This window comes from Cyprinus carpio, chromosome B18, assembly GCF_018340385.1.
Source record: "Cyprinus carpio isolate SPL01 chromosome B18, ASM1834038v1, whole genome shotgun sequence".
In the NCBI taxonomy this organism is placed as follows: domain Eukaryota; kingdom Metazoa; phylum Chordata; class Actinopteri; order Cypriniformes; family Cyprinidae; genus Cyprinus; species Cyprinus carpio.
The window spans coordinates 23157005-23183342 of record NC_056614.1 but is presented as its reverse complement, the minus strand read 5'-3'; the positions used below and the strand labels follow the sequence as shown (position 1 = coordinate 23183342).

The window sequence follows — 26338 nt, the reverse complement described above, 5'->3', positions numbered from 1 at the left end:
AGTCATAGTTTCATATTGGCTGATATGAAACTTATCGTTTAAAGTAAGCTTCATAAATTTTAATAATTAAAAAAAGTTAAAATAGCATAACAAATATACATTGCTAAATCAGTGTTTATTAATAATTGAATAAACATTATGCATTTTATACAATAAAAAAGCAATACAACAATATAATGAGATAAAGTACTGTACTAAACCAAAGAAAAATCTTCAGTAAACAACTTACGTGAACTCATGCAGAACAAAAAAATAATTACAGGTGCTTGTCTTACATTCAGTTAATTCAACAGCTTCAGTTGCAGAATGCAAATATAAAATGTGTAAAAAACAAACAAACAAGATCCCACTGTGGCAGTGAGCTTGTTTCACAAGACTCCAGTTTATCAATTATCATCTTGTGAAGCAAAAAGTCATGTGGATTACATGAGGACCACTGTGATGTTTTTATCAGCTATTTGGACTCTTATTCTGGCAGCACCCTTTCACTGCAGAGGATCCACTGGTGAGCAAGTGATGCAAAGCTAAATTTCTCCAAATCTCTTCTGATGGAGGAACAGCTCAACTACATCTCAGATGCCCTGAAGGTGAGTCAATTTTCAGCACATTTTCATTTTTGGGAGAACTATATTCCTTTAATGACTTACACCATATTTGGTAACACATTTCACATCACGCTTTTATATACATACTCCTGTATAGTGATCAAAGCACATATAACTCTTCTTCTACTCCAGCAAAAATATCAGCCAGTCTTCTGAACTGAGGTCCCCAGTTCTGCAGATTCTGGAAGTCCTGATCTCCATCACTGATGGACGACTGCAGAGAGCTGAGAGATCCGGATATAGACCCCTCACCCTCATGAGCAAACACCAGCATGGAGTCATACGGTGCCACAAAGTGGTCATCATCTGCTGTGCACAAATTCTACAGAAACACAGAGTCCAGTATTTAACACATGCATGTAACTTTTGATGGTGGTGATTTTGTTGTGGATGCTTTTCAGGATTTTTTGTTGATCCAAACCCAGGGCCAATATGCATGTTGAACTTTCAGAAATCATGTCGATTCTTATGCAGATACACATAAAAACTCTTACTATACCTCATAAATGAAGCTTTCAAAATCTTCATTCTCGTCTGCATGTTGCCGATAGAAGACCGTTGGTGAGACCATTGGGGCAATATCAGCAGAGAAAGCCTCTAGTCTGCTGCACAATAGGACCATATCAAAATCCTGTAACATGCATGTACATAAACAACATAAACACCGGTAAGACTTGACAAAAGTAAAGTTAATTGAACATGATATGAGGAAGAGCTTGTGCACCTGGTCCTGTTCCCCTCCTCCTTCCTCATTGTAACATATAATATTGTCCCTGTCTTCTTCTGTATGGTTGAACTGTTGCCACTGAATCTTTCTCCCACACCTCCTCTTCAGGAGAAAAAGCAACAGTAACAGCACTATAGAAAAAAGAAAACATTTTTTGAACATCATCAATGTTATTAGTAGTGACTTTAAAGGCCAGCATCATTATAATCATGCAAACACACACACACACACACACACACACGTATTTATAGATTAATACTTTTTAGAAATTAGAAATTAACACTTTTTCACAAGAAGGCATTAAATTGATCAGACGTGACATAAATCTTTTGTAACTGTGAAAGTCTAGACTATTTCAAATAAATGCTGCTCTTTTGAACTTTCTATTTATCAAAGAATCCTGATTTTTTTTTTTATTCAGCTTTGCACATTTTAAAATTGATTAAAACAGGAATACATTAAAATACAACTTCAATGTATTTTTTTGTAAACAAAGCCTTTGGTGATCATAACATTTTCTTTCAAAAATAAAAAAATAAATCACTCACACAAAATTATTATAATATGTTTATATTATAAAATAACATTTATAAATATATATTCTCATTTAGAGACTCATAATGGTCGGTTGTTTGCTTACCAAGAAAGCATAAGATGGCCGCTAGCACATAGATGAACAGAGTGACGTCAATAGCAGCCGCCGCCAGGCCGCTGGAGCAGAGAACGTCATCACCCTTACAGTCACACACCTCCACTATTACAGAACTGTTCTGAAATAACCTCTTGGAGTCGTACATACGCAATACCAGGCTGTATTCCCCAAGAGCCAGACGTCTGATCGGCTTCAGCAACACCACACTGCCTGAGAAACGAAGGGAGAGCAGAAGTGTGAGATATACAATATATTTACAACAGATTAACAAAACTTAACGTGAGCTAAACCAGTCCTACTGCTGGAGTTGCTGATGATGGTCCAGTTGCTTTGATATTCTGTATTTAGCTCTATAATGAAGGGTGGGCCATTTCCCGGGCCGTCTGGATCTGTGATGGTCAGACGGACGGGTTTCGGTTCAATGAGACACATCAGGACTCTGCGCTCCTCCAGCACTGGAGCGTTGTCATTAACGTCCTGCAGCTTAATCACTAATGTGCCTGTTCCTGTGGCAGGCTCGTCATCTACAGAAACAAATAAATAAAGTCCACACAACCCAACATCAGATGTGTTTTGAATAACACAAAAATTAGTAGATAACAGAAATTTTTATTTTTGGGTGAACTATCCTAAAGGCTTTAATACACTACTTGAAGTTTTTCAGTCTGCAGATTTCATAGAAAATCGCATAGTATATGATGGGCACAGGCTCAGATTATGATTCCAAAAATCAACATTTGCAGGAAATCTCACCCTCAGGCCATCCAAGATGTAGATGAGTTTATTTCTTCGTCAGAACATATTTGGAGAAATGGGTTACTTGTGGATTATTATGATGGTTTTATCAGCTATTTGGACGCTCTTTTGACGGCACCCATTCACTGCAAGTGTTGAAATTCTCCAAATCAGTTCTGATAAAGAAACAAACTCATCTTCATCTTGGATGGCCTGAGGATGAGTAACTTTTCAGCAAATTTTCATTTTGGAGTGAACTTTTCCTAGTCTTTAGGCACTGGGAGCTTTATTTAAATTACCATTGTCATATGCCAGTACTAAGACCGTGTACTGCTCATTTCTTATGAACGAGGCCTCTCTATCCAGCGAGCTCCTAACTTTGATGATTCCAGTGTCCTCTGTGATCTCCAGCCAGTTTGCAAAGTCTTGCAGCAACTTATATCTGACATCACAACACACAAATATGTGACAGAAATGAACACATGACGAACACAGTCTGGTAGTGCTTACCAGATACAGTAAAAAAGTTTGGTTCTTACAATAGCAATACCATGGTTTCGTTTGGATGTATTTTTGTTAATTTTTTATATGTATATTTAGGTTTAATTTATTTTTTATTTTAGTTTTAGTTTGTATGCATTTCCATGTGGTAAGTTTAGTGCTTCAACTTTCAACATTTAAAATTTTTTAGTTCAAGTTTTTCATCTAATATTAAAATTGTATTTTATTTCAGCTTTATTTAAAATAATAAGAATGTTGTAATACTTTTAATGATAAATACCCTGCTGGGTAATACACAAAAGGGTTTTTATGATATGACAGTATAATTGTTTTTTTTTTTGTGCGTGCGTGTATCCATGTAAAACCTTATTTTCTGCTCTCTAGCAGTATCTGGGTCATTGGCTGTGTATTTGGAAATGGTGCTGCCCACTTTGAGGTCCTCAGGAATCTTGATCTGTTTCTCTGTAGGCTCAAAGACAGGCGGCTCGTTCACATCCCGCACTGTGATGGTGACGGTAGCGGTGGAGGTGACCAAAGGAATAGCAAAAGGAACCTCATTCTTGACCACCACCAGCAGAAAGAAACTGTTGGTCTGCTCGAAGTCCAGACCCTAAAAATATATGGACAAATGTATTTTTTATTTTCTGAGGAAAATGTGAGTGCTCATAAAAAAAAAAAAAAAAAACTCACTGTACTAGACAAAAAGTCTGGGGTCTGTAAGATTTTTTAAACAACCTTTAAAGAAGTCTCTTATGCTCACACCACAGCTCCATTTTTATGAGCAGAAATACAGTATATACAGTAATAGTGTGAAATATCATTCCATCTAGTATTTAAATAACTGTTTACTATTAGAATATATTCCTGTGATGGCAAACCTGATTTTTTTAAATAATCTTTCAGAAATCATTGTAATATGCTGATTTGTTCCTGAAATGTAAATCAAATAAACAAATATGTGAATGCTGTAAAGCTTTTGAGCTACAGTACAGTGGTTACAAAAGTGGTTTTATAAGAAAATATTAAGTTTTTCTACTTTAAAATTTCATGTCGACTTCAATGTGTTACTTGCTGTTTCTTTGTAATTACTTGTAAAATTTTCAAGCAATTTCTAAGTGAAAATGGTTTCTGCACCAATTTTATCAGTGTAGCAGAAATACAGTATAAACCGTAATAGTGTGAAATATCATTACTTATAGTATTTATATCACTGTTTACTAAACAAACATTTTAAAATGTAATTTATGCATGCAATGGCAAAGCTGAATTTTCATAATGTTTCAGAAACCATTCTAATATGCTGATCTGTTCCTCAAGAAATATTACTTGTGAATGTTGAAAACAGTTTTGCAGCTTAATATTTTTGTGGAAACCATTTTTTCCCCAGATTTCTTTAATAAAAATCTTTTGTAAGATTATAAATGTCTTTTACTGTTACTTTTAAACAATTTAATGCATCCTTGCTGAAAAAAAAAAAAAAACTATTAATTTTATTACTGAGTCTTAAACATTTAAACATTAGGGTCTAAGTCCAAGTGTGTTGTATATTCAGTTTGATATATGAATGTATGTTCACTTTTGATGTCATGATGATTCCCTCCATCCCACTGGGGCCGGTGCTGATGTTGAAGAACCCTTTCTCATTGCCCTGGATGATGGTGAACTTTGCCATTGAGTTTGCAGTTAAAGGCTCATCTCTATCTGTGACATCCAACCTTGCTACAATTTCCCCAGCCTTATTTTCTTGTACTGAAGCTGCATACTGCCAAAACACACACAAACAGCTGTTTCAGAGCTACTCAACATCAGATGTGTCTGGAAAATTTTACCTAAATCCAAAAATGAACTTACCTTTCTTTGGCTGAACCTAGGGGCATGATCATTGCTATCAGTAATTTTGATGATGACCATACAGGTGGAAGAAAGACCGTGACCATCCATATCTGCTGCTTCCACAGCCAGCTCATACACAGTTTGATTCTGTTACCACAGAGATGGCAAAAAAGACAGCCACGTTCAGATGATGGTTCTGAAATAATATCATCATTCAAAGGTTTGAGGTCAATATGTTTTTGTTACATTTTAAAAAAGCTTAAATGAAAAATTTTGCTAAATTGACCAAAATGTACTTAATGTTACTCTTTTGAACTTTCTATTCATCAAAGAATGCTGAAAAATGCATAACTGTTTCCACAAAAATGTTAAGCAGTAAATTTGAACTATTTTATTACTAGTGCCTGGGCACACAGCAGGAGAAGGGCCGAGCTGTTCAAAATTTTAATGCATTTTTACATTCGATTTCTCTCATCTCATTAACGTAATATATATATTATATATATATATATATATATATATATATATATATATATATATATATATATATATATATATATTTTTACATTCGATTTCTCTCATCTCATTAACGTATATATATATATATATATATGTGTCCTTTGTTGGAAGAGTGTTTGTAGTGGTTTTTTTATTTGCTTGTCATACAGACATATAATATAGATGGCCCTTACTCTTTCCTTTTTTTTTTCTTTACTGCAAAATTCATCGACAGCCATTTTTTTCCATTTTTGAAGTGAACTTGGCGATTAGATTCAGTGAATAGATTTTGGATAGCTGCCTTGAACGTGAGAACAGGATCTGAAGTAAGTGGTTTACCATCAGGTTTACATTTCCTGAACAACTTAATAAAAGTTGAGTCACTGTGCATGTTAAGGTTAGAACTTTTGCTCAGTTAATCAGGTAAGAGAGACGATCATTCCTAATTTAGCCTAATATACACGTTAGTAATACATGAAGTGCAGTCACAGTGTCGTATGTTACACTACAGGAAAATTTAGCTAATGTGGAATAATGTGAAGTAAAATAGTCCACATCTGAAACACTGAATTAGTGGTTATGTGAAATATCATTTCTACCTTAAATCAGCACAGGCCTGGTTTTAGAATCAAACAACTATGGATGCTTCTGAAATGCACATTTATTTTTACATATATCTATTGTTGTGGTTATCACTCTCAAATCATTGCAACTTTGAGAGCAAACCCCACATTTATATACATGTGTCTTTGCAGTGTGTGGCCACTGGTCCACTTAGCAGCATAAAAAACAAAGTTTTTATTCAAATTTGGAATGTATTATATGGAGCGCAAAGAGCACTCCCTTTATAATCGCTGAAAATCTGTCACTCAGTTCATTGCAATCTCACACAGTTCTGTTATAATCACTGAAGCTCTCTACACAACACAATCAATCTCTTATATTGTGCCAACACTTTGCTATAATGAAAGTAGCTTGCAAAACTCAGGATCGAACAAAAAAAATCAGGCGTTTTGAGTGGACTCTGACTTAAACTGAAAAACCACTGATTGGTCATTGGGTTCAAGAAATCAATAGATATGTCTCTGATTTGCTACATTCCTCAACGTTGCAAATCTGGTCTAAATAGAAAACACTGATGCTTTCAAGAATGCAAACACACAATTCACTTCCATTCTTTCCGGGAAAAAAAGTATACACTGTATTAATGAAACAAGACTTAATTTGTACAAGACATGTGAAATTAATGTGGGGAAAAAAAATACTTAGTCATATGGAGTCATATGTTTTGCTAGACATACCTGACATGAATCTGGCCAAAATTTAAAATGGAAGATTTGGCTCCCTTTCCTTTCATGAGTTGGAATTTGAATTGGATTGGACTGCAAACCATTTTAAAACATTTATAATATTAAACAATTCTTTTTCAAACCATAATTCAAAGTTCCTTTTTTAAAAAAGAAAAAAAAAGAAAAGACTTTTTAAGATTATATATTCATTTCAGATTATTTTAATTCTAGTTAAAATTAAATTTGAATTGCAATTCTGCACCCTGTTTGCTACCTCAATTCAAATTCAATTTAAGTTTAGCTTTTTTTTAAAGGTAATTTTAGTGCTTTAATTAAGTTGTCAAAGCAATATGTCTAATTCTGGTTTAAATTTTTTATATTATATTTAAGCATTACTAGGATTATATTTACAATAGCAACTACTTTGTCCTTGCTACGTTTCTGTGGATTGATCGTGGTAATATCCTTTCTGTCGATGGAGGGTCAGACAGCGCTCAGATTTCATCAAAAGTATCTTAACTTGTGTTCCGAAGATGAATGAAGGTCTTACGGGTTTAAAACGACATGAGGGTGAGGTTTTAATGAATGAATTTTCATTTTTGGGTGAACTAAGCCTTTAATTTCAGTCTTTATGTAAACGAACACAGATTTAGTACCTCTCTGTCTAAAATGCCCATAGTGGCCAGGCTGATGACTCCACTGGCTGGGTCAATGTGAAACACCCCACTGTTGGGTCTCACCAGCTTGTAACGCACAATGCCATTTGCAGTTTCTGGGTCATCAATGTCTTTTGCCGTCACTTGTATAATGGGCTCATCTGCAGTAGGAGCATAAAACATAGTATTTTATGTCATGTCAAACCATGTAAAGTCTGAGAAGGATAGAGGAATCTCCAGTCCTACTTAGTTTTGCCCTTTCTGGGATTTCACCCATAAAAGGATCCTGGGTACACAAGGGTTTGTTGTCATTTTGGTCAATAATTTTGATGGTGAGTTTGACAGGGATTTCAATGTAGCTTTGATCCCATGCTGAAGCATGAGTTGTGAGCTGCACACAGACACACACAATATACAGCATTTATCAACACAAAATACTTCTGTAAATTTACAAGCAAACTCAAACTGTTTTAGCATGTTATGTTTAAAATCCAGGTTCTTCAGGTCACTCACAATGTATTCTTCAGTTTCCTCTCTGTCCAGGCTTTTGGTGACCCATAACAAGCCTGAAATTTTTTCCACTGTGAAAAGACCCTTGGGTGGCTGATCTGCTCCAGCACCTGTGATTTTATAAATCATTTTAATGGAATCAGCAGCGGTGGACTTCATCTGTGGAGCAAAACATAAAAACAAAGATGAGAACTCTGCAATGTGAAATGTTAAAGCAAAGATAGAGCAAACAGGACAATAACATGCAAATTAAAAACAGAATAAAGCAAAAAGTACACCTTCACCACTTCCTTTGGGAATGGGCCTTTATCATTTTCTGGAATGCTGACATGGGGAATCAACCAATCCCTCTTTCTTCTGATCATGTAAATGTGGTTCTGATACTACAAGAAAAAAATTCAGTCTTTCTACTTCAAAGTGTCATGTTTAATTCAATGTTACTTGCTGGTTCTTTGTAATTATTTGTGAAAATTCCAGCAATTGAAAAAAAAAAGTGAAAATTTCTACACCATTTTTTCAGAGTTTAGTTAATGTGATGAACTACATCTGTGTTCAGAGAAACTGACCATTTGGTTGAATGTAATTGCAAAAGTGTCTAAGATAAATTTTAAATCAGTTGTTTGCAAATGCCACTTGATTTTGCAATGATTTTCATTTAAATTATGTAAATGTCCAAATACTTGTTGAGGCCACTATACATATTAGAAATAATCAGGAAATTCTAAAAACCTTTGTAAATATATTGGTGTAATTTAAATACCTGCTCAAGTGCGCTGCTGTTTCTCTTGTCAAGCATGAATGATTCCTGTTGAATGGCTGAAAAATACTCTGCTATGATCTCTCCATGAATTGTTAAGATCATCTGTTAAAACACAGATGGCGGAAGAAAAAAAAAACGATCATGTTTCATATAATTAACGAAGTTGCATTCAATTCCTTTAAGTGAAGTAGGAACACAAAAATATTAATTTAGATGCATTAATTTTCTTTCTCCATTATGTAATAAAATCTACAACCATTATTACTATTAACAAATTATAAATTCAGTAATTTAAACAATGACAATTCTTAAATAATTTCTATATTTATATTGCAATTATGCAAGATCTATTGTCTGGACTCAACATTTGCAGACCAAAACAAACACAGATGACAGTGTCATCTTCACATTAACATCTATAAAACAAAAAGATGAGAAAATGGCATTAAATAACACTTACCAGACACAAAACACAAGTGAAACTTCCATGAGTGAATCTCTTCATCTTCACAGCAATACTGAACAATAAAAAGAATGATAATATGTTTTCTCTGTGTATTGTCTGCTACCTTTTCAATACACCACTTAAGCTGTACTGTGAAGTATGATCTTAGTGTGTGTGTGTGTGTGCATGGGTGTGCGCATTTGCATGTTTATGGAAAGGTGCTGACGGTAATACATCAGAGGACAATGAGATTACCAACAAATGATGGCATGTTTAAAAGCATAAAGTTACACACATGAGTCATTTCAATGTCAGCTTTAACAAACTACATACATAGATGTCATGTAAGTAGCTTTACAAACTATTTACAAAATAAAATATAATTATTATATATTTTTATAATAAAATGCACTGTTTATAGTGCTTTGATGCAGCAACCCTTAGGGCAAACAGATAAACAAAAGTGCTACAGTATGTGACTGCTATGTCAACATGGAAAAATTACTTCATGAGAATTTTTTTTTTTTTTTTTTATGTTCTATATACTGTAAATAGGTTCACATAACATTCAACACTGACAGCAGGACATCTGGTGAGTTTGCTAGTAATAATCCATAATTAAAGGGCTCGTTCATCCAAAAATGAATTTTGTCATCATTCACCCACCCTCATGTTGTGTCAAACCTGTATGCATTTCTTTTTTGTGTTGAATATAGAATATATTTTGAAGAATATGGATAACCAAATAGTTGCTGGTAGCCATTGACTTCTATAGTATGAAAAAATACTATGAAAGCCAATGGCTACCAGCAACTGTTTGGTTACCAACATTCTTCAAAATATCTTCTTTTGTGTTTAACACAAAAAAAGAAATGCATACAAGTTTGGAATAATATGAGAATGGGTAAATGACAATTTTCATTTTGGGGTGAACTAACCCTAAAGTTAATTATCTGCTGAATCGTATAAATTTACTGGACAGAACTAATGACTTGATTGTTTAAAGCAATTACTAACCAGCAACTTTGCACATTTAAGTTAAATTAAGTCTTGTAATAAATGTATTAACACAAACTGTAAGATCCGCCACCAAGTGTAAAAGAAAAACAAACACTTCCAGCTTTAACAGCCATATTTATTTTATAGTACCTTTACCAGGATATTTCATATAGTTGAACATTGTAATAGCATGAGACCCTTGGCAAAAACACACATATATGGGATAGACATAGCACAGAAAAGCTTCCTATCGGTTTCACAGTACCTAGAGTGAAAACTCTTTCGCAAGACAAACAGATACAACCTGCTGAAGCCTCAAATAAACCTCAAAATCATACGGTTGTACATCACTCTCTCTCCCCCTGCACGAATTATACCGCAATTTCAGACTGACAGCTCTGTAGTGTTATTCGTATACTTGCACATTCCAGATTTTAATCCAAGAACCCCAAACGATTATCAGATTAGGTATAAACCGTTTAAATCGTTTAGTTTATGTTGGCTAGACTGTCTCCTAAAAATATAATATACATCTCACTGGATATAATGCACAACCAGGTACTCCCAAAAGCATTTTTGTAGTAAACAATCATCAGTGTTTTTCAAAATCAAAACCTAAGGAGACATACTATGAAAATGAAGATGTCCTCCCAGAAAAATAAGATATGCAATTCAGGACATACTTCATATATTGTACATTCCAATAAAAAAAAAAAGATTCTCCCTTCTAGATGAAGACTGCAGTTTTAAAGTCACATAAATTATTCCCAGAGTAATTGAAAAAGCAATAAACATAAAAAGCTTTAGTCGAAGGCAGACAAGTAGTGCTTCCCTACTAATGCAGTAAACTTAACTATACCATGTAATTAAGGACACCCTCATACATAAGCATAATCTGAAACAGATTATTGCATTAAAATGTAAAACATTTCAGTTGGTCATTCAATCATAAGCAACTGTCTGAATAAGGCAGGAGATAAATAAACATTCAGATAGGCACTTTGGAGACTTACCTCATGCATTCAAACCAGACTGCTCTTACTACATGGCTTACCTGAAAAATAATGGCAATGGCAAATCCATCTATCCTTACATTGTGATAAACCATTCTAAAATACAGCACAATATATAAGATGTAATGGCAGATCAGAAATCTCAACAAATAAGCCACTATAGTGTTTGCATCTTACAAAGTAGTATGTATTTATGTAGATTTTGATGCACTATCATGTAAAACAGTTCTGTTTGGCTGCCTCTATTCTCAGAAGCTCTTCATGTATTTTTTTTTAATGCCATAAATGATCTTCTCTGAGATCTCCTTTCTTAGTGTTACATGGTGAGGGTTCACATGTGTGTTGTGTTACAGGCTACTCTCACGAGAGTTTCCGGTGTTAGAGGACGTGCTGGCCCTGTTATCTTTAGAGACAGACTTCCTATTCCACGTTACAGAGTCCAGTAAGGTCTGATTCAGTTTCTCCATCCAGTCAGACCTCTCCTCCCGTGTGTCCGCTGAAAACCAGCACCTGAATAACAAAAGATCATTTAGATTTGAATTAAAACCAATACTCTTATTGCAAACAGATATTAAATGTTAAAGTCATAATGAAACAGTAGCAGCAGATCCTTTCTTCCGTATTGTGGAATTTAATTTTGGGCTGAACTCTTTCTTTTAGTAAATTCATGGATGCATTACTTTTTCAAGGTCTGGCTGTGTTCTTGCTGGGGGGTGTTAGTCTCTACTAATTCAAAGGTGTGGGGCCGTGCACAGCACTCTCGCTCCACAGGCCTGACACTGCAGAAGCCAAAGATAGAGAGACTGCCATCTGCTGGCTGGAAGAGAAGGAAATTATTAAAAAAAAAAAAACCTTTAATGGAGAGAAGCTAAACATTAACACACATAATTACACAACCCCACCTTGTTGCCCATCTCATTTGGGTAATTCCAGTAGAGCAGGTGTCCTCCTTTCAGAAGGAAGTAGAACCTCTGCCAAGCTCCAAAGCCACTCACATCCTCAAACATGGTCTACAAGAGGAGAAAAAGTTAAAGCATGAATTTCACGAAAACACAGCACATTTCCTATAGACACAGTTCATTAAGCCATTAAGCACATAAAATTACTAAAGACATTAAAAACAAACTGAGATCATAGATAAAATTGATCATTTAAAATAAAGTACTAATGTAACCAGGGAAACCCTGTTGCAGCTCTACTATTCAACACATTGTATATTCTTGTGCCCTAAGCCATTCTCAAACTTGCATTCAAATGGATCAAACTGCGACTATGAAGATAAACTGCTAACGTCTTTCACATATCGGCTTTGCAAATATATACTGGCAACTGTATTTTCACATTTTTTGCTTATATACAAATTAGTAAAGGGACTACAGATATGGTAAGTGCCTTTTCCATGTGATAGATAAAAAAAAAAGCTAAACACAGGGCTCTAGACTTACTTTTTTAACTGGTTGCACTGGTGCGCCTTACTTTTTTTCTTAGGTGCACCAGCACAAAAGTTAGGTGCACCCAAATTTTCAACCGCATCGCATTTAACACCGCATTTTTACAAGTTCACTTTTTTTTTTTTTTTTTTTTTTTAAATCGCTGTCCATATAGGCAATATTGACTTGTAGCCTAAATGATTAACTAACAATCTGGTCAACATAAAGTTCTTTATTTGAAACACAATTTTACAAGAAAGGTAACTTACTGAAAAAGTGTTGGTGCTTAAAGTGCTTCACTGAGCTGAAATTTTAACTTAAAACATCTCAAGATAAATGAAATAAAAAGAAAATCTAAATTAAGTGTTTTAAGGGCTTCAAACTGAACATCTCATGGCTCATCGTCTTATGGACTATACTCCATTGCAGTCACATGCCCCTCGGATGGCCAACTAATGTAGTCTGGCCTTCTTGATCTTTGGCCTTGGCTAAAGCAGCTGGCCACACTCTCTCTAGCAGCAAAATCTTCCAGACTTGGCCCCTCTACACTGATTCTGATCAGATCTTCCACTGGGTCTGAATCAAGGGATGCTCTAGTGTCTGATCTGAACAGCTGAACAGTCCCTAAACAGCTTATACTAGTGTTTCAGCTATTAAAATAGTTCAGTTTTGTATGTAATAGCAAAGTGATTATATTTCGTTTCGTTTTTTTATTAAGTTAATTTAGTGTTTTTTTTTTTTTAAACTAATGAATAAGCGGCCAGCGGCAGACAGTGAGCCTATGTTTGATCAATTTAGCCTTCTCAAATCATCACGACCTGCCTAAAATAAAATCTATAGATATAAAACAGTTCAAGCATATAACAATGTTTAAACGTTAGACCCAGATAAATGTGCGCTATATCCACACCAGCCAAATTGGTCGCACTCTAGAGCCCTGAAACAAAACATTGGTCAGTGTCTGGAAATCATTCACACCAACTCACCAAAAAGCCCTGATGCTGGACGTTGGAGTGGCCCTCACTGTGCAGCCGCAGATAGATGTGGCCCTCTAGAGGAGAGAGGAAGGGAACCTACACAATGTAACAAATAGATTAGTCATGACACAGGAAAATACAACAACAACAACAGATGTGCATGTAAAAATGCAGCAATATTGTACACATTTTTAGTAATGGCTTATCATATTACAGTACAGCTTTAAGAAAAAAGGCTCTAAAACTGCCATCATTTCTGAATTCAAATAAAATTAATTTGAACAATCTTAAACAGCATTTAACAAAGATCTTTTGTAATATTATAAATGTCTTTACTATCACTTTATCAATTCAATACATCTTTGCTGAATAAAAGTATTAAATTTCTTTAAATTACTTAAATTTATTAATAAAAATAAAATTTTTTATTACATTTTCTAGGTCTGGAAGTAAGATTCCATATCTCCATAAAACGCAAGGCATAAGGAGAATTAGAGAGGGTAATTGGGGATATTGGTTTATTTATCCCAAAACAAGTTATGAATGTCATAATCAAGACATTGTCATTTTATTAACCATTGCACAGGTCGGGATTAATGAATAGTTAAAAAAAAAAAAAAAAAAAAAAAAAAATGCAAACACACTAACACAGAAAATGTGCAAAGCCCACTAAACCAGAAGCAGAGAATATGGTGGAAAGAGTGACACCTTTTCCTGAAACTCATCTCCAAGGAGTCGCCTGATTTTGCCTTCAAATTTCATCTGAGTGGAGAGAAACAGGAGAGATGGACAGAAACCCAGTTACAGGACTACAACCACACCACAGTGAAAACACAATACAGAACAACCACTGATCTCCTGTTTAACCACTTAAGTGAAAGTTAAACGTGTAGAAGTGTATACAATATTTACTGATTTTAAAAAGAAAAAACAAAACTGAGTGATGCTGCAACAAGTGTGCAAAAAGGTGAGGACAGCAACACAGACACTCACTAATGTGAACAAAGTTTTACTGCATCAATACCTTGTCCAGAGGGAACTTGCTCTGTCCCAATGAATTCAGGGTAATCTTGTGAGAGCCCACTAATGTGAAGTTACTAGAGCGCTGGGCACTCAGACCAGGGAGAGTAGCAGCTATAACGAATGGAAAAAAAATTAATGTCTGACACCACCAATCAACCAATGATTAAATGAGTAACTGATGAATACTCACAAGTCACACTCTGGTTAGATTTCTAGAAAAACAAAAATAAACATTTAAATGAGCTAAAGGTATCTACCATTCAACAAATATAAAAACACACAATGTGCCCCATTAATGATTTTCTGAATTGTTTGTGAAAGTATTCTTATGTGACAATTCAAAAAGTGTAAATTTATGAACATCATAACAGAAATACAGACACTATGAATGAAGCCCAATTATGGTAAGTAAACAGACGGTAGATACATACTGTGATGCTGTGGAGAATCTTCTTGGGTGTCACCTAGAAACACAAACATTTTGCAGCAACTGTGCATTGCCAAAAGTAAAAACTTTGTTTTCTCAAAATAATGTGTGAAAAATGTACAAACCCTTGACTTTGTTGAGCTGCGGGACTGCTGAGCATTCATACTGCAGGTATTACTCAGAGTGCTGGACTATAAAACAGCGGAATACATACCTTATTATGAACTAGAAAATGTAAGTTAAAGCTTAAAGAAAAAACCTCTTATCTTTTAAATGAATGAAAACAAATACATTGTTGTGCATGAACTCTACCTACCAAACTGTAGACCTCAACATCAATCTCAAAACTAGAGCGAATGTCTTGTCTGTGGAAGGAAAAGGTTCAAACCAGTGTAAATCACTAATGTTGTATTTAAAAACCTTGTCTTAAAGCACTGTGCAGTTTTAAACTCTGACATCAAAGAATCATTGTGTGTAGCATGTGGACTCACAGTGTAATAGAAGTTGGGAAGGTGATGGTGTCTCCATTTTGGGCATCAGCAGCTGTAGCCAAAGGCGTTGCCACAATATTACATGGGCCATAACGGATCAAAACGAAGAAGTAGTGCGTTGGATGGCCTTTATAGAGACAGAAGCCATAAAAAAATGTGTAAGAACATTGACCTTGTGCAGTGAATATTCATCTTCTGCCATTAATAAATACAAATTAATGCTCACCTGTGCGAGCAGAGCACACAAACTCCACTTTGAGGGGCAGCTGGATGCTGCTGATGCTGACGGTGCCTCTGCAGGGCTTCAGAGGTGCATTCTGGGAGTCTGGTTCACCAGACTCACCCTCTCTCAGCCTGCTAACCTCTGCCAGTAAGGCTGCTCGCTTCTCAGCTGCATCAAACAGACAAATGAGAGCCAAATCAGAACATGCAGTCTCAGTGCAGGAGGTTTGCAGGAGGTTACTTTGCAGGAGGTTCAAGTAGGGAAATGCACTTTGTTCACAAATGTTCCACTTACTGGAGACAAGCAGGAGTTTCTCAGCCTCGGCCTCCTGCTGGGAACCTTTCCCATGTTCCTCATCACTGCAACAGCTCAGAGCTTGCAGCGTCTGTGTGATGATTGTCTGCAACTTGGCTGCCTCCTGGTTTAAAGCTAATGGACCAAATACAATCACCTGCATCAGATACTGAATGCATAAAGTCTCCTAAAATACCCCAGTATAAGCCTCCCAGTATAAGTTTCAAACCTTAATTCTCTCCTTGATATTGATGGGCTTTTTTGAGCAGGTCTTCTCTTTAACCTGCTTCTGAACTCCAGGGGTCAAGCTCTGAGTAGAAAGGGGGTGGATCTTCCTTTGTGAGCGGTAGGTGTCAATGCTGTCAATCGTATTAAAAACAATTGGGTAAAAAGGTAAATATCAGTGGTTGACCAATATATAGAGAGCTGAGTGGCTCTTGATCCATATAATACTGACATGCACTACCATTCCAAATTTTGGTGTCATTTAATTTATATTTATATATTAAATATTAAATAAATGAACACTTTTTTTTGGCAAGGATGCATTAAAATGTTCAAAAATAACAGTAAAGACTATAGAATGTTAATTTTTTTTTTTTATAATTTTAAAAAATACTGTTATTCTGACTTTTCATCAAAGAATGCTAAGACAAATTACCAGAGATGCCACATAAATATTTTCAACAATAAGAATAATTTCTTGAGCACCAAATCAGCATATGAGAATGGTTTCTGAAGGATCATGTAACACTGAAGACTAGAATAATGATGCTAAAAATTCAACTTTTCCATCACAGGAATAAATTACACCTTAACTGCAATAATATTTCACAATATTACTGTTTTTATTGTATTTTTTTATTAAATAAATTTTAATTAGTTGATTTATTAGTCGATCATTAGTTAAAAAAACAAACAAAAAACATTTACTACCAGTACTAAATGATAAACTGGGCAAACACAGTGATACAGAATGACAAGCCTCTTGACAAATGATTATTGTTATTATTTAAGTGAGCACACCTGTATAAAGGTGGAACGCTGTCAGCAGGACTAGTTGTCATTTCTTCAGGTGAGGGTGGTTGTACTGATGGCTCAGACACAGTGATTTCAATCTTCTGTAGAAACATTCAGAAACATACACTTATCTTCTTAACCAACTGATACACTTATATCTATGTAATAAATTACACTTACACTATAACTAAAACGTGCATGCAAAACACTGCCTGGCATTTAATTTAATATGAAGTGACATAATTATGCTAAAAGCCATTCTGATTAAAATATTTTTGACAAGCACTTGGATTTCATTGGCAACATAATATTTAACCAAATACACTGAACACACAAAGTCCTAATGCAAATTCTCATATTCACTGGATGTCACTAAATGAACAATTAAAATCTCTAAAAATCAGACCAGTACCAGTGGTGTGACAACAGCCTCCACAGATTTGCTGAGAGGAGAAAGAATACAGCTAGGCGGCAGGGTTAAAAAGTCTTCATCACCCATGGTGCCGCTCTCCTTCTCTTCCTTCATTTCTCCTTCACAATCGTCAACAGACTGTAGCTCCTTATCTTTATCTGTTGAAGAACTGGCTTCAGTAGTTTCTTCACTCTCTTCACACATCTCACTCTGGTCAAGAGGATCCTCATTTAATGTAACTGTGACCGGTTCCTGTTTGTCTTTCTTTTCAGCTGTGTCCGATTCTGTTTTGTCTTCCCTTTCAGTCTCTGATGAATTGCTGTCAGCTTTCTCCACCTCCTCTTCCTTATTTTCATCTTCATCTTCACCTTCCTTGTCTGCATGCTGCAGGACATCTTCAAACATCTTGTCAATCAGAGCTGAAGTGTTCAAAGTCCCATGTTCTGTTACAGAAAAAAAAGGGGTAAATTTGGTAGTTAAACGGATAGTTCACCCAAAAAGGAAAATTCTGTCATTAATTACCCACCATCATATCATCAACACAAATTAAGATATTTTTGATTAAATCAGAGAGCTTTCTGACCCTCCATAGACAGCAAGGGTACTACCATGGTCAAGGCACAGAAAGGTAGTAAGGACCTTGTTAAACTATCATGAAGCTATGAGAATGAGAATAAAACGAAAATAACAGTCCACCGTCATTATTGAGAGTACCACAACGCAAGAAGAAATCATTAAATAAAGTTGTTATTTTTGTTTTTCTTAATTGTGCACAAAAAATATACTTGTAGCCTCATAAAATTACGGTTGAACCACTAATGAGACATGGTATAACTTAAAGATGTCCTTACATTTCTGTGGCTTGACCGTGGTAGTATATGGAGGCCGTCTATGGAGGGTAAGAAAGCGTTCATATTTCATCAAAAATATAAAAAAATTGTGTTCTGAAGATGACCTACAGGTCTTACAGGTTTGGAATGATATGAGGGTGAGTAATTAATGACTGAATTTTCATTTTTGGGTGAACAATCCCTTTAAGATAGATTCAAGAGATTTCAGGAAGCACATTTACCTGTAGATGTATAAAGTTCTTCATTGGGGAAACGGATGTCCACAGAACATGGTGGTGTGGTGTTCAGGCTTCCATCAAATACCTTACTATCAAGCTCACAGGAGCTGAATTCAGTTCCCTTTAGCTCATCCTGCAGAACAGACAAAAGCTGAATAAGGCTATGCCCTATATACACAAATAAAAAAGCGTGAAAGACATAAAACAGTTCTCCCGAAGTGAGTCTGTGCAAACAAATCACTTTGCCCCAGTGAACCTCAAAACCAAGGGTGAGAAAGTATGACAAAAATAAAAGCCGAAAAGACAAATACACTTCAACAAATTGTCTCAAATACATGCTCACACTCCAGGGCTGTAATGGAGGCCACTGGGTTTTTCGATTTTTCCTGTAAACCCAGGGAGAGGATGTGGATGGAGATGCCCTCTGGGAAAATGGGGATTATGTACTTTTGAACTAAACTTCTAAATGCTCAAAAAAACAGAAAAAATGCACAATAAGCAGACAAACTTAACCTGACTGGTTTACCTCAGTGAGGGAGGAGTCAGACAGACTCCTCTTCAACCACATGTTTTCTGCCACTGGCTGAACCTTCAACTGACTCAACTCATCCTCACGTGCCTGCATTTGAGACAGTTAATGAGACAAGATTTAGTAACAAAACATATCTTTCTCTTAGAGATTTGTTTCAGAAACAGTTCAAAAAAAGGTCAGATGGGTGGGACAAATCTACCTGGCGAATACGGGAGGCCTCTTTACTGCTGGGTGTCACTGCAGTGTTCAGCTGCTTTTGAATGCCATGCACAAAGCTGGAGAGATTGAGTGTGCAGGGGGTAGAGCGACTGGGGCTGTTCAGTGGTGTTGGAGCTTTGAAGCGCTGCAGGCGAGAGCTAAACTCTCCCACACCTATCATAGAAATACACATTCAGCTTGCTGCAATTCAAGACTTAATAAAGAATGCAGTGAAAGATGCAGCAGTTGTGAAGTGTGAAGCCTATGTGGAAGAAAATTCTCACCTATGTGACAGATCCGCGAGGACATGCTGCCGGTGCAACCCTCAGACCCAGGGTCAGACAGGCAGCGCTGGACTAACCCAGTCCCACCTGATCACACAGAAACAAGACTATTCATTCCTAGACTCTGGATATACAATTACACTACATAAATATGCTTATAAAAATAGACAATAAAATGTCAAAGTGCAATATGAAAGAATGAATAATAGTTATTTTATATTCAAATTTACATATTAGGAAAAGTGCATATTGTAGATGATTTAATTGTTTTTTTTACAAGTTTTAGTTTTTTTTGCAGTTCCCTTAAATAGCCATGCATTGGGACAAATTACATTTTAAAAGAACAAAATTTCATGTAGCCTCCACGCAAAATACAAAATGCATAATAATAATAATAAGAAGAAGAAGAATAAGAAGAATAGCATTACATTACTAGATTATACAAAAATCTAATTCTAAAGTGTTAGAACTATTTCTGTTATTAACAGATATTTAATATGCTAACATTGTTTGTTACATATATTTAATGGTATCTGTAGTAGGCTTTCTATAACAAATAGACATAATGAACATATTTCCATGTCCAGTGACAACAAATATGACTGTGGTTGCCTCTTTTTTTATACTGCCCCGAAATATTAACAAGATCGTTTGGATTAAGCAACATTTAATAACCAGAGAGGCTGAGTATAATTGACATCGGAAAAACACAAAAGTAGAGAATTGCAGTGAGAATAGTGTACATTCCTAAATTTCCAAAAAAGAAAGGGTTGTGACTGAAAACAAAAACAAACATTAACAAAATAGACATACAACAAAAATGCTAAAAGTTTAGTATCAACAATACTAACATTGTTTACTATCAGGAAACATTGTGTACCAGTTTTACTTCATAAATCTACATACACATACATATATACATATACACACACACACACACACACACATACATATACATATATATATATATTATATATATATATATATATATATATATATATATATATAAATACATATAAAAACAGTATTTTATCTTCTTAAAGGAACACTCCACTTTTTTTTTTTTTTTTTAAAATAGGCTCATTTTCCAACTCCCCTAGAATTAAACAGTTCAGTTTTACTGTTTTTGAATCCATTCAGCCGATCTCCGGGTCTGGCGGTAGCCCTTTTAGCTTAGCATAGAATAGCTCATTGAATCTGATTAGACCATTAGCATCTCGCTCAAAAATGACCAAAGAGTTTCTATATTTTTCCTAACTTTTCATTTTCCGTCGGTCTTAATACACGATGTAACTACAGAAGAGCCAAGTTTTAAATAGGAAAAATATAGAAACTCTGTGGTCATTTTTGAGCGAGATGCTAACGGTCTAATCAGATTTAATGATCTATGCTAAGCTAAGCTAATAGTGCTACCGCCAGACCCCAGAGATCGGCTGAATGGATTCAAAAACAGTAAAACTGAACTGTTTAATTCTAGGGGAGTTGGAAAATGAGCCTATTTTCAAAAAAAAAAAAAAAAGTGGAGTGTTCCTTTAAGAAGATTTTAAAAACTCAACTGTTTAACTCTAAGGGAGTTGAAAAATTGGAGTGTGGAGTGTTCCTTTAAGCAAAATGAATTTGAAATGTAATGGAAAAACAACTTACTACGTTAAGACATGGGATTGGATGAAAAATAGCAACAATAAAAAAAAATAATAATAAAAAAAGTTTCAAATATACTTGAATTGCCAGAGTGATTTTAAAAAAGGATAAATCTTAATTCCTACCATCTCGTCTCTGGCTGAGTTGCTGGACTCTGGAGCGGATGGAGGATATGGCAGGAGTGTCTGGTTTCACCTCCAGCTCTGCCAATCTCAAGCGTGTCCTGGCAGGGGATTTCTTGGGGTCCAGGTTCTCCTCTCCCCCTGCAGCCAACCGCCTTTTCTTCAACATATTTTCAAGTTCTGCAAAACATTTTATAACTTACAACTCACACTGATATCTTTATGTGGCATTAATGGTTGAACTGACAATGACATATAATATTAAACAGTATATATATTAAAAAAAATAAAGCTCAGTTACAAATTAATGTTGCTGACATATCTTAGACTTTGCAAAAATTTACAAATTACTATACTCCAAAATGGTTTGTATGTTTGAAGAGCAAGGGCGGTGACAGATGAGAACACAGTCCTACCACTAGAGGCTGAAGTGTTTTCCTCCAGTGGATCTCTCGGTCTCTTTTGTTTTTCCATCTTAACACCTGTCAGCAGAAACACAGCTTTAAATTCAACGAAATTATGTTTAGTTAATAAAGACTAGTTCCGTATAGGTAACTACTGACTTTGAATTTAAATTGTTATATACAGACGTGTTACTAACTTTGTTTACACAGTCCTGTAGAACAATTTATATGGGTCCATTTCAAATTCAAATGTTCATATCAACAACAATAACGTCGTTATAGTTATACGGCGAGGAGAATTTTTTATTTAAATAACTTATTTCGTTATTCATATAACGTTACCGAGACATTGAGGCCAAAGCGCTGCTAGCTAACGTACGTTAGCAGTCATTGTTAAACAAAACAAAAGACGAAATCCAAAGTGGTCGGAGTCGTAGAGAGTAAAATGTAATGGAATTCTTTTAAATATGTTAAGTCGTTTTTGTCGGTTTAATTGTTAAAATATACATTTCTTACCTCAGTAAGCTAACCGTGTCAGTTTGTGGACTTTTCAAACGTCTGCGTCTGTCAGCTGAGCTCGAGCGTTTGAATTTCCGCGGGCGCCCCGCGCATGCGCAAAGCATCAGCTCATGTCAAGTTCTCCAGAGCCCTCCAGTGGGCTGACAGCGTTATAAAAAATATGGAGATTATTTACCGACATTTAACCAATAATACCTATACCTGTTATGTCATTAGATGTTGTGTAACGGATACATTTAAGCAATCAGCTGAAGCAAAATCAAAAATTCTCTTGTTTTTGTTCTCTTATTATCCTTATCTTATGGTAAATTGCTTCTTGTGTTCCTCATATGTAAGTCGCTTTGAATAAAAGCGTCTGCCAAATGAATAAATGTAAAATTCACATTCTCATAAGAAAGCAAATAATTTTTCTACACATGACTACAAATGTGATACAGAATTTCAGATCAGGGATAGAAATTGATATGAATCCTTTTGAGGTAAGTTTGCATAATTTTATTTAAGAACCTTGTTGTTTTTATAGGAAGTCATAACATTTCCATGTTCAGAGACTACAATGTGACTTAAAATTGTCTGTTGCTTCTTTCTTTATGCCATTCTGAAATATCAGCAGATTAAGATCATTTGTATTAAACGTCTTTTAATAACCAAAGAGACAGATTATAATGGACATCATAAAAATACGAAGACAAAATGTAAAATTCTGCAGTGAAAATATGCTATCTTGTTCCCAAATTTCCAAAAGAGATTTTTTGAGGTTTGTCACTCACATTAGACTAGAACAAATAGTAACAATATAGACACAAATAACAGAAATGTAAAAAGGAAAACATTATTTACTATTAGGAAACATAAATCCACATACAGAACAGGCAGTTTTGATAAAGCTAAATTATTTTAAATTGTACTTGCAAGTTTATATAACGTTAATGTTAAACTTAACATTTAATACAGCCTTTAATAAAACTGGTACCGATGACCTTCATACTTTGCACTGCAAATAATATCAGTTCAACCATTGATAAGAATTTGGTTGTGGCTCACTGTAGTAGTTTGACACACCTGCAGTCACTACAAAGTGCAAAATGAAAATTCATTGCACAAGCAGAGAAACAAATAACGTTCAGCAGAAAAAAAAAACCTAAAGTGCTAAATTCATGGAAACTTCAGGCTGCACAACAACTTAAATTTAATGCAAGTAAAATGTAGGTCTTATGGAACATATACAGAATAAATTAGAAGTAGAATCTTTATCATTATTCTAATCCTAGTGATGTAAAAAAAATACACTCAGATGACTACAGATCCTAGACAAACCCAATATACAGTAACTATGATGAAAGACATGTAGACATTAACTATATTAACAAAACGGCCAAAGCACAAGAACAGTTCTATATCCACCAGAGATGTAAAAGGTGCAAAGTATTTGCAAGAAGCTGAAATAACTGGACTTAATTATAGATGTGCTTTTTGATTTGCATGTTAGCTGTATCTGCTGCTGACGGAACTACATGAACAGAATAAGACTTCACATTTGTAACCCACAAAAAAAACATTTAAAGTGAGTGACCCATTATGAATTCTACCCATTTATTTGTTTGCATTCAATTTTCCTAAACGAAATGCAAGCATCTCTTGCGAACTCAAATTAAAGTCAGCTGTAGGCATTTTTAAGTGTACACAACAATATAAAAGACAGTAAGGAACAAGAAAATCATTTAAAAAAAAGCATTGAAAAATTCACAGCTGAAAACAATCCTTCAAATATAATTTGAAATATAAACCTTTAAAATGTTGTTCTTTATTAGTTAGTAGTTTTGCTAAAGTTTGGGTTAAAATAAATCACGGTGACAGTGATGTCATCTCGGTACATGCGTGCTAAATCGCTTGGCAGAGCCAGCATGGTTGCCAGTCTCTCCTGGTCCATCTCTCCATACTCATTTGTGCCCAGTGCATGACGAATTAAATGCGTGGCTCCATTCAAATCCAAAGCGGGTGTTGCTCTGGCCCGTCGCCGCAGCAACAGCTGGTGCATTTGTCCCAAATTGAGCTTGCTGGCTGAAACCGGAGCTTGCAGATGAATACCAGTCAGATGTTCCGACACAAGCCTCACCGCCTCATCATTGGTCATCTCATCCCAGAGGCCATCAGAGGCCAAAATCAAAAACCGGTCCTGCGGTCGAAGTCGGTGGTAGGTGACTTCTGGTGTGGCCTCTAAATAAGGTGGGGTGAGATAATTAGGTGGAGCGTATTGATAAAGATTCAGTGCTTCTAAATCAGAATCTCCGTTCTCTAGAACACTCTGCTGGAGCTCACGACTCCATTTGAATCGAACGTCTCCAAACGCACGCAATGGCATCAGGACCCCGAGCAGCCTGTCGTCTACGATTATGGTTTGCCGTTCACGAGCCGGGTGCTGCCGAAATACCCGCTCCACCTCGGCTACATTGGCAGCGTTGTGGTCTTGTGTGAGCGGCAAAGCACTCCAGCTCCCATCATGCTCCTGGACGCCCAAAACCGCCCGGCAGTCTCCTGCATTTGCAACATGCACACCTTCTGGTCCAACGTAAGCCACACAAGCCGTGCAGCCAGCGAAGGCGGCCTGGATGGCCGTGTTCCGCATCAGGTCATTTGCGAGTGGCACCTGTGCCTCAAGAGAAAGATCCGTGTCCAGTCGCTGGAACGCATAGATGAGAGCATCTGCCGGACGCATACCGTCACCGTGTTCTTCACTCGCCAGAAGCTCCTGCCAGTAAACACGCAAATGTTCGACATAGAGGGCTGCTGATTCCCTGTAGTTGTAGTCATTATGGTGCTTGTACCATTGTAGAATGGGCGGCACGGGTCGCAAGGTCTCCATGGCGGCCTCTAGATCCTCCAGGACGGACTCTGACATCATCGATACAGCTATGTAATAAGGCAGACGCTCGCTGACCGCTTGAGCACATGCATGTCCGCCGTGTCCATCGAACACACCAAAAAGCATGCCACGGGTCTGGAGGCAGCTGGCGCTGGTGCGTCGGTCCTCTAGCGGAGTGTTGGCTGAAAGCTGGTTGCTTTCAAACCTAAGCACTGGACTGGGACCACCACGGCCATCAAACTCTGGAATACGAACGGATTGCTCATTAGCGCACAGAACTGCATTGATCTGCAGCCGGCTCAGCTGGAAGTCCATTTCACCTCTTGGAGCACGCAGTGTGTTTTCTCCTTCTTGTCCTGAGCTTCCATCTGATCGACCACGACGGGAGGAGAAGCTCCGGGCTTGAGAAGGGAGCGGGCAGGTTCTACACCGTGTATCAGGTAAAACATAGTGGCTGGGTGCAAAGAAACTGGTCAGATGTCTTCCACCAGTGTAAAGGAGTAGCCTTGAAAGCAAATAGCCAGACATTACTGCCTGGATGCAGTGATCAAAGCAGTCTACAACTCCAGCATCTGGGAAAACACAACGTGAAATCACAATATTTAATAACAGGCAGTCTTAAATTGATCTAAACACAGAAAATGGACATTGTGCCGATTAAAAGCTGCAGAAATAGTTATGTTTACCCGCCTCACGTCAGTGATATAACCAATAACACTTACTAAATGTTAAAATTACATAGTGTTATGAACTCATAAACGATGCAAAATCTTCAAAGTATAAATCTAGCCGTCTTCGCAATGTAATAAATACAACATCAAGGCTTTCTCGTATCTGTCAGGGAAGACATAAAATCAATATTCGTATAAACACTGTTTACTTCGCAGTTGTAGTGTAAAACGTGCTAGCTTTACAAGCTAACATGGCTTTCGTGATAATTGGCGAATGTAATGGTTACTTTTAATATTTACTGATGTTTCTCTACTAATTTGTGTAACTGAACACATATTCTGGAATTATCTATATAATAATTTCCTTCAAAGAGCAGCTTTAATATAAGTAAATGCTGAGTCAAACAGACACATACCTGGTCCTGCTCGCTGAATGATCTTCTTCTGCTTTTCACTTCCATCGTAGCAGGTTGCAAACAATGAGCTCAGAGCGCCCCCTACAGTGCCGTGTGTAC

General features: G+C 36.2%; 3 protein-coding genes across 5 annotated transcripts; all 3 read right to left on the bottom strand.

Moving 5' to 3' along the window:
• Window positions 1–172: 172 nt before the first annotated feature.
• LOC109109406 (B-cadherin-like) lies at window positions 173–9795 on the bottom strand. The gene is made up of 15 exons (XM_042744445.1): window positions 9227–9795; window positions 8767–8868; window positions 8285–8389; window positions 8010–8165; window positions 7743–7887; window positions 7497–7657; window positions 5072–5200; window positions 4797–4982; window positions 3586–3830; window positions 3019–3161; window positions 2284–2508; window positions 1973–2194; window positions 1330–1463; window positions 1105–1236; window positions 173–927 (listed from the first exon to the last, which is right to left on the bottom strand). The coding sequence occupies exons 1-15, from the start codon at window positions 9269–9271 to the stop codon at window positions 706–708; spliced, it is 2352 nt and encodes a 783-aa protein (XP_042600379.1). The 5' UTR covers window positions 9272–9795; the 3' UTR covers window positions 173–705.
• Window positions 9796–10328: 533 nt separating this feature from the next.
• si:dkey-30c15.10 (uncharacterized protein LOC559353 homolog) lies at window positions 10329–22437 on the bottom strand. 3 transcript variants are annotated; one of them, XM_042744441.1, is made up of 24 exons: window positions 22287–22437; window positions 21783–21848; window positions 21370–21546; window positions 19604–19690; window positions 19321–19493; window positions 19116–19208; window positions 18933–19013; window positions 18593–18722; window positions 17521–17963; window positions 17115–17209; window positions 16317–16447; window positions 16089–16223; window positions 15798–15962; window positions 15572–15698; window positions 15397–15445; window positions 15206–15271; window positions 15085–15117; window positions 14844–14865; window positions 14655–14764; window positions 14339–14392; window positions 13640–13726; window positions 12126–12233; window positions 11904–12040; window positions 10329–11733 (listed from the first exon to the last, which is right to left on the bottom strand). In XM_042744441.1, the coding sequence occupies exons 2-24, from the start codon at window positions 21838–21840 to the stop codon at window positions 11571–11573; spliced, it is 2724 nt and encodes a 907-aa protein (XP_042600375.1). In that variant the 5' UTR covers window positions 21841–21848; window positions 22287–22437; the 3' UTR covers window positions 10329–11570. The 3 variants fall into 3 exon arrangements, with proteins under 3 accessions (XP_042600375.1, XP_042600376.1, XP_042600377.1); XM_042744442.1 differs by lacking the exon at window positions 14339–14392; XM_042744443.1 differs by lacking the exon at window positions 18933–19013.
• Window positions 22438–22761: 324 nt separating this feature from the next.
• On the bottom strand, window positions 22762–26335 carry LOC109108816 (pyruvate dehydrogenase [acetyl-transferring]-phosphatase 2, mitochondrial-like). The gene is made up of 2 exons (XM_019121933.2): window positions 26240–26335; window positions 22762–25724 (listed from the first exon to the last, which is right to left on the bottom strand). Exon 2 carries the CDS (start codon window positions 25678–25680, stop codon window positions 24097–24099), a length of 1584 nt encoding a protein of 527 aa, XP_018977478.2. The 5' UTR covers window positions 25681–25724; window positions 26240–26335; the 3' UTR covers window positions 22762–24096.
• Between the last annotated feature and the right edge of the window lie 3 nt (window positions 26336–26338).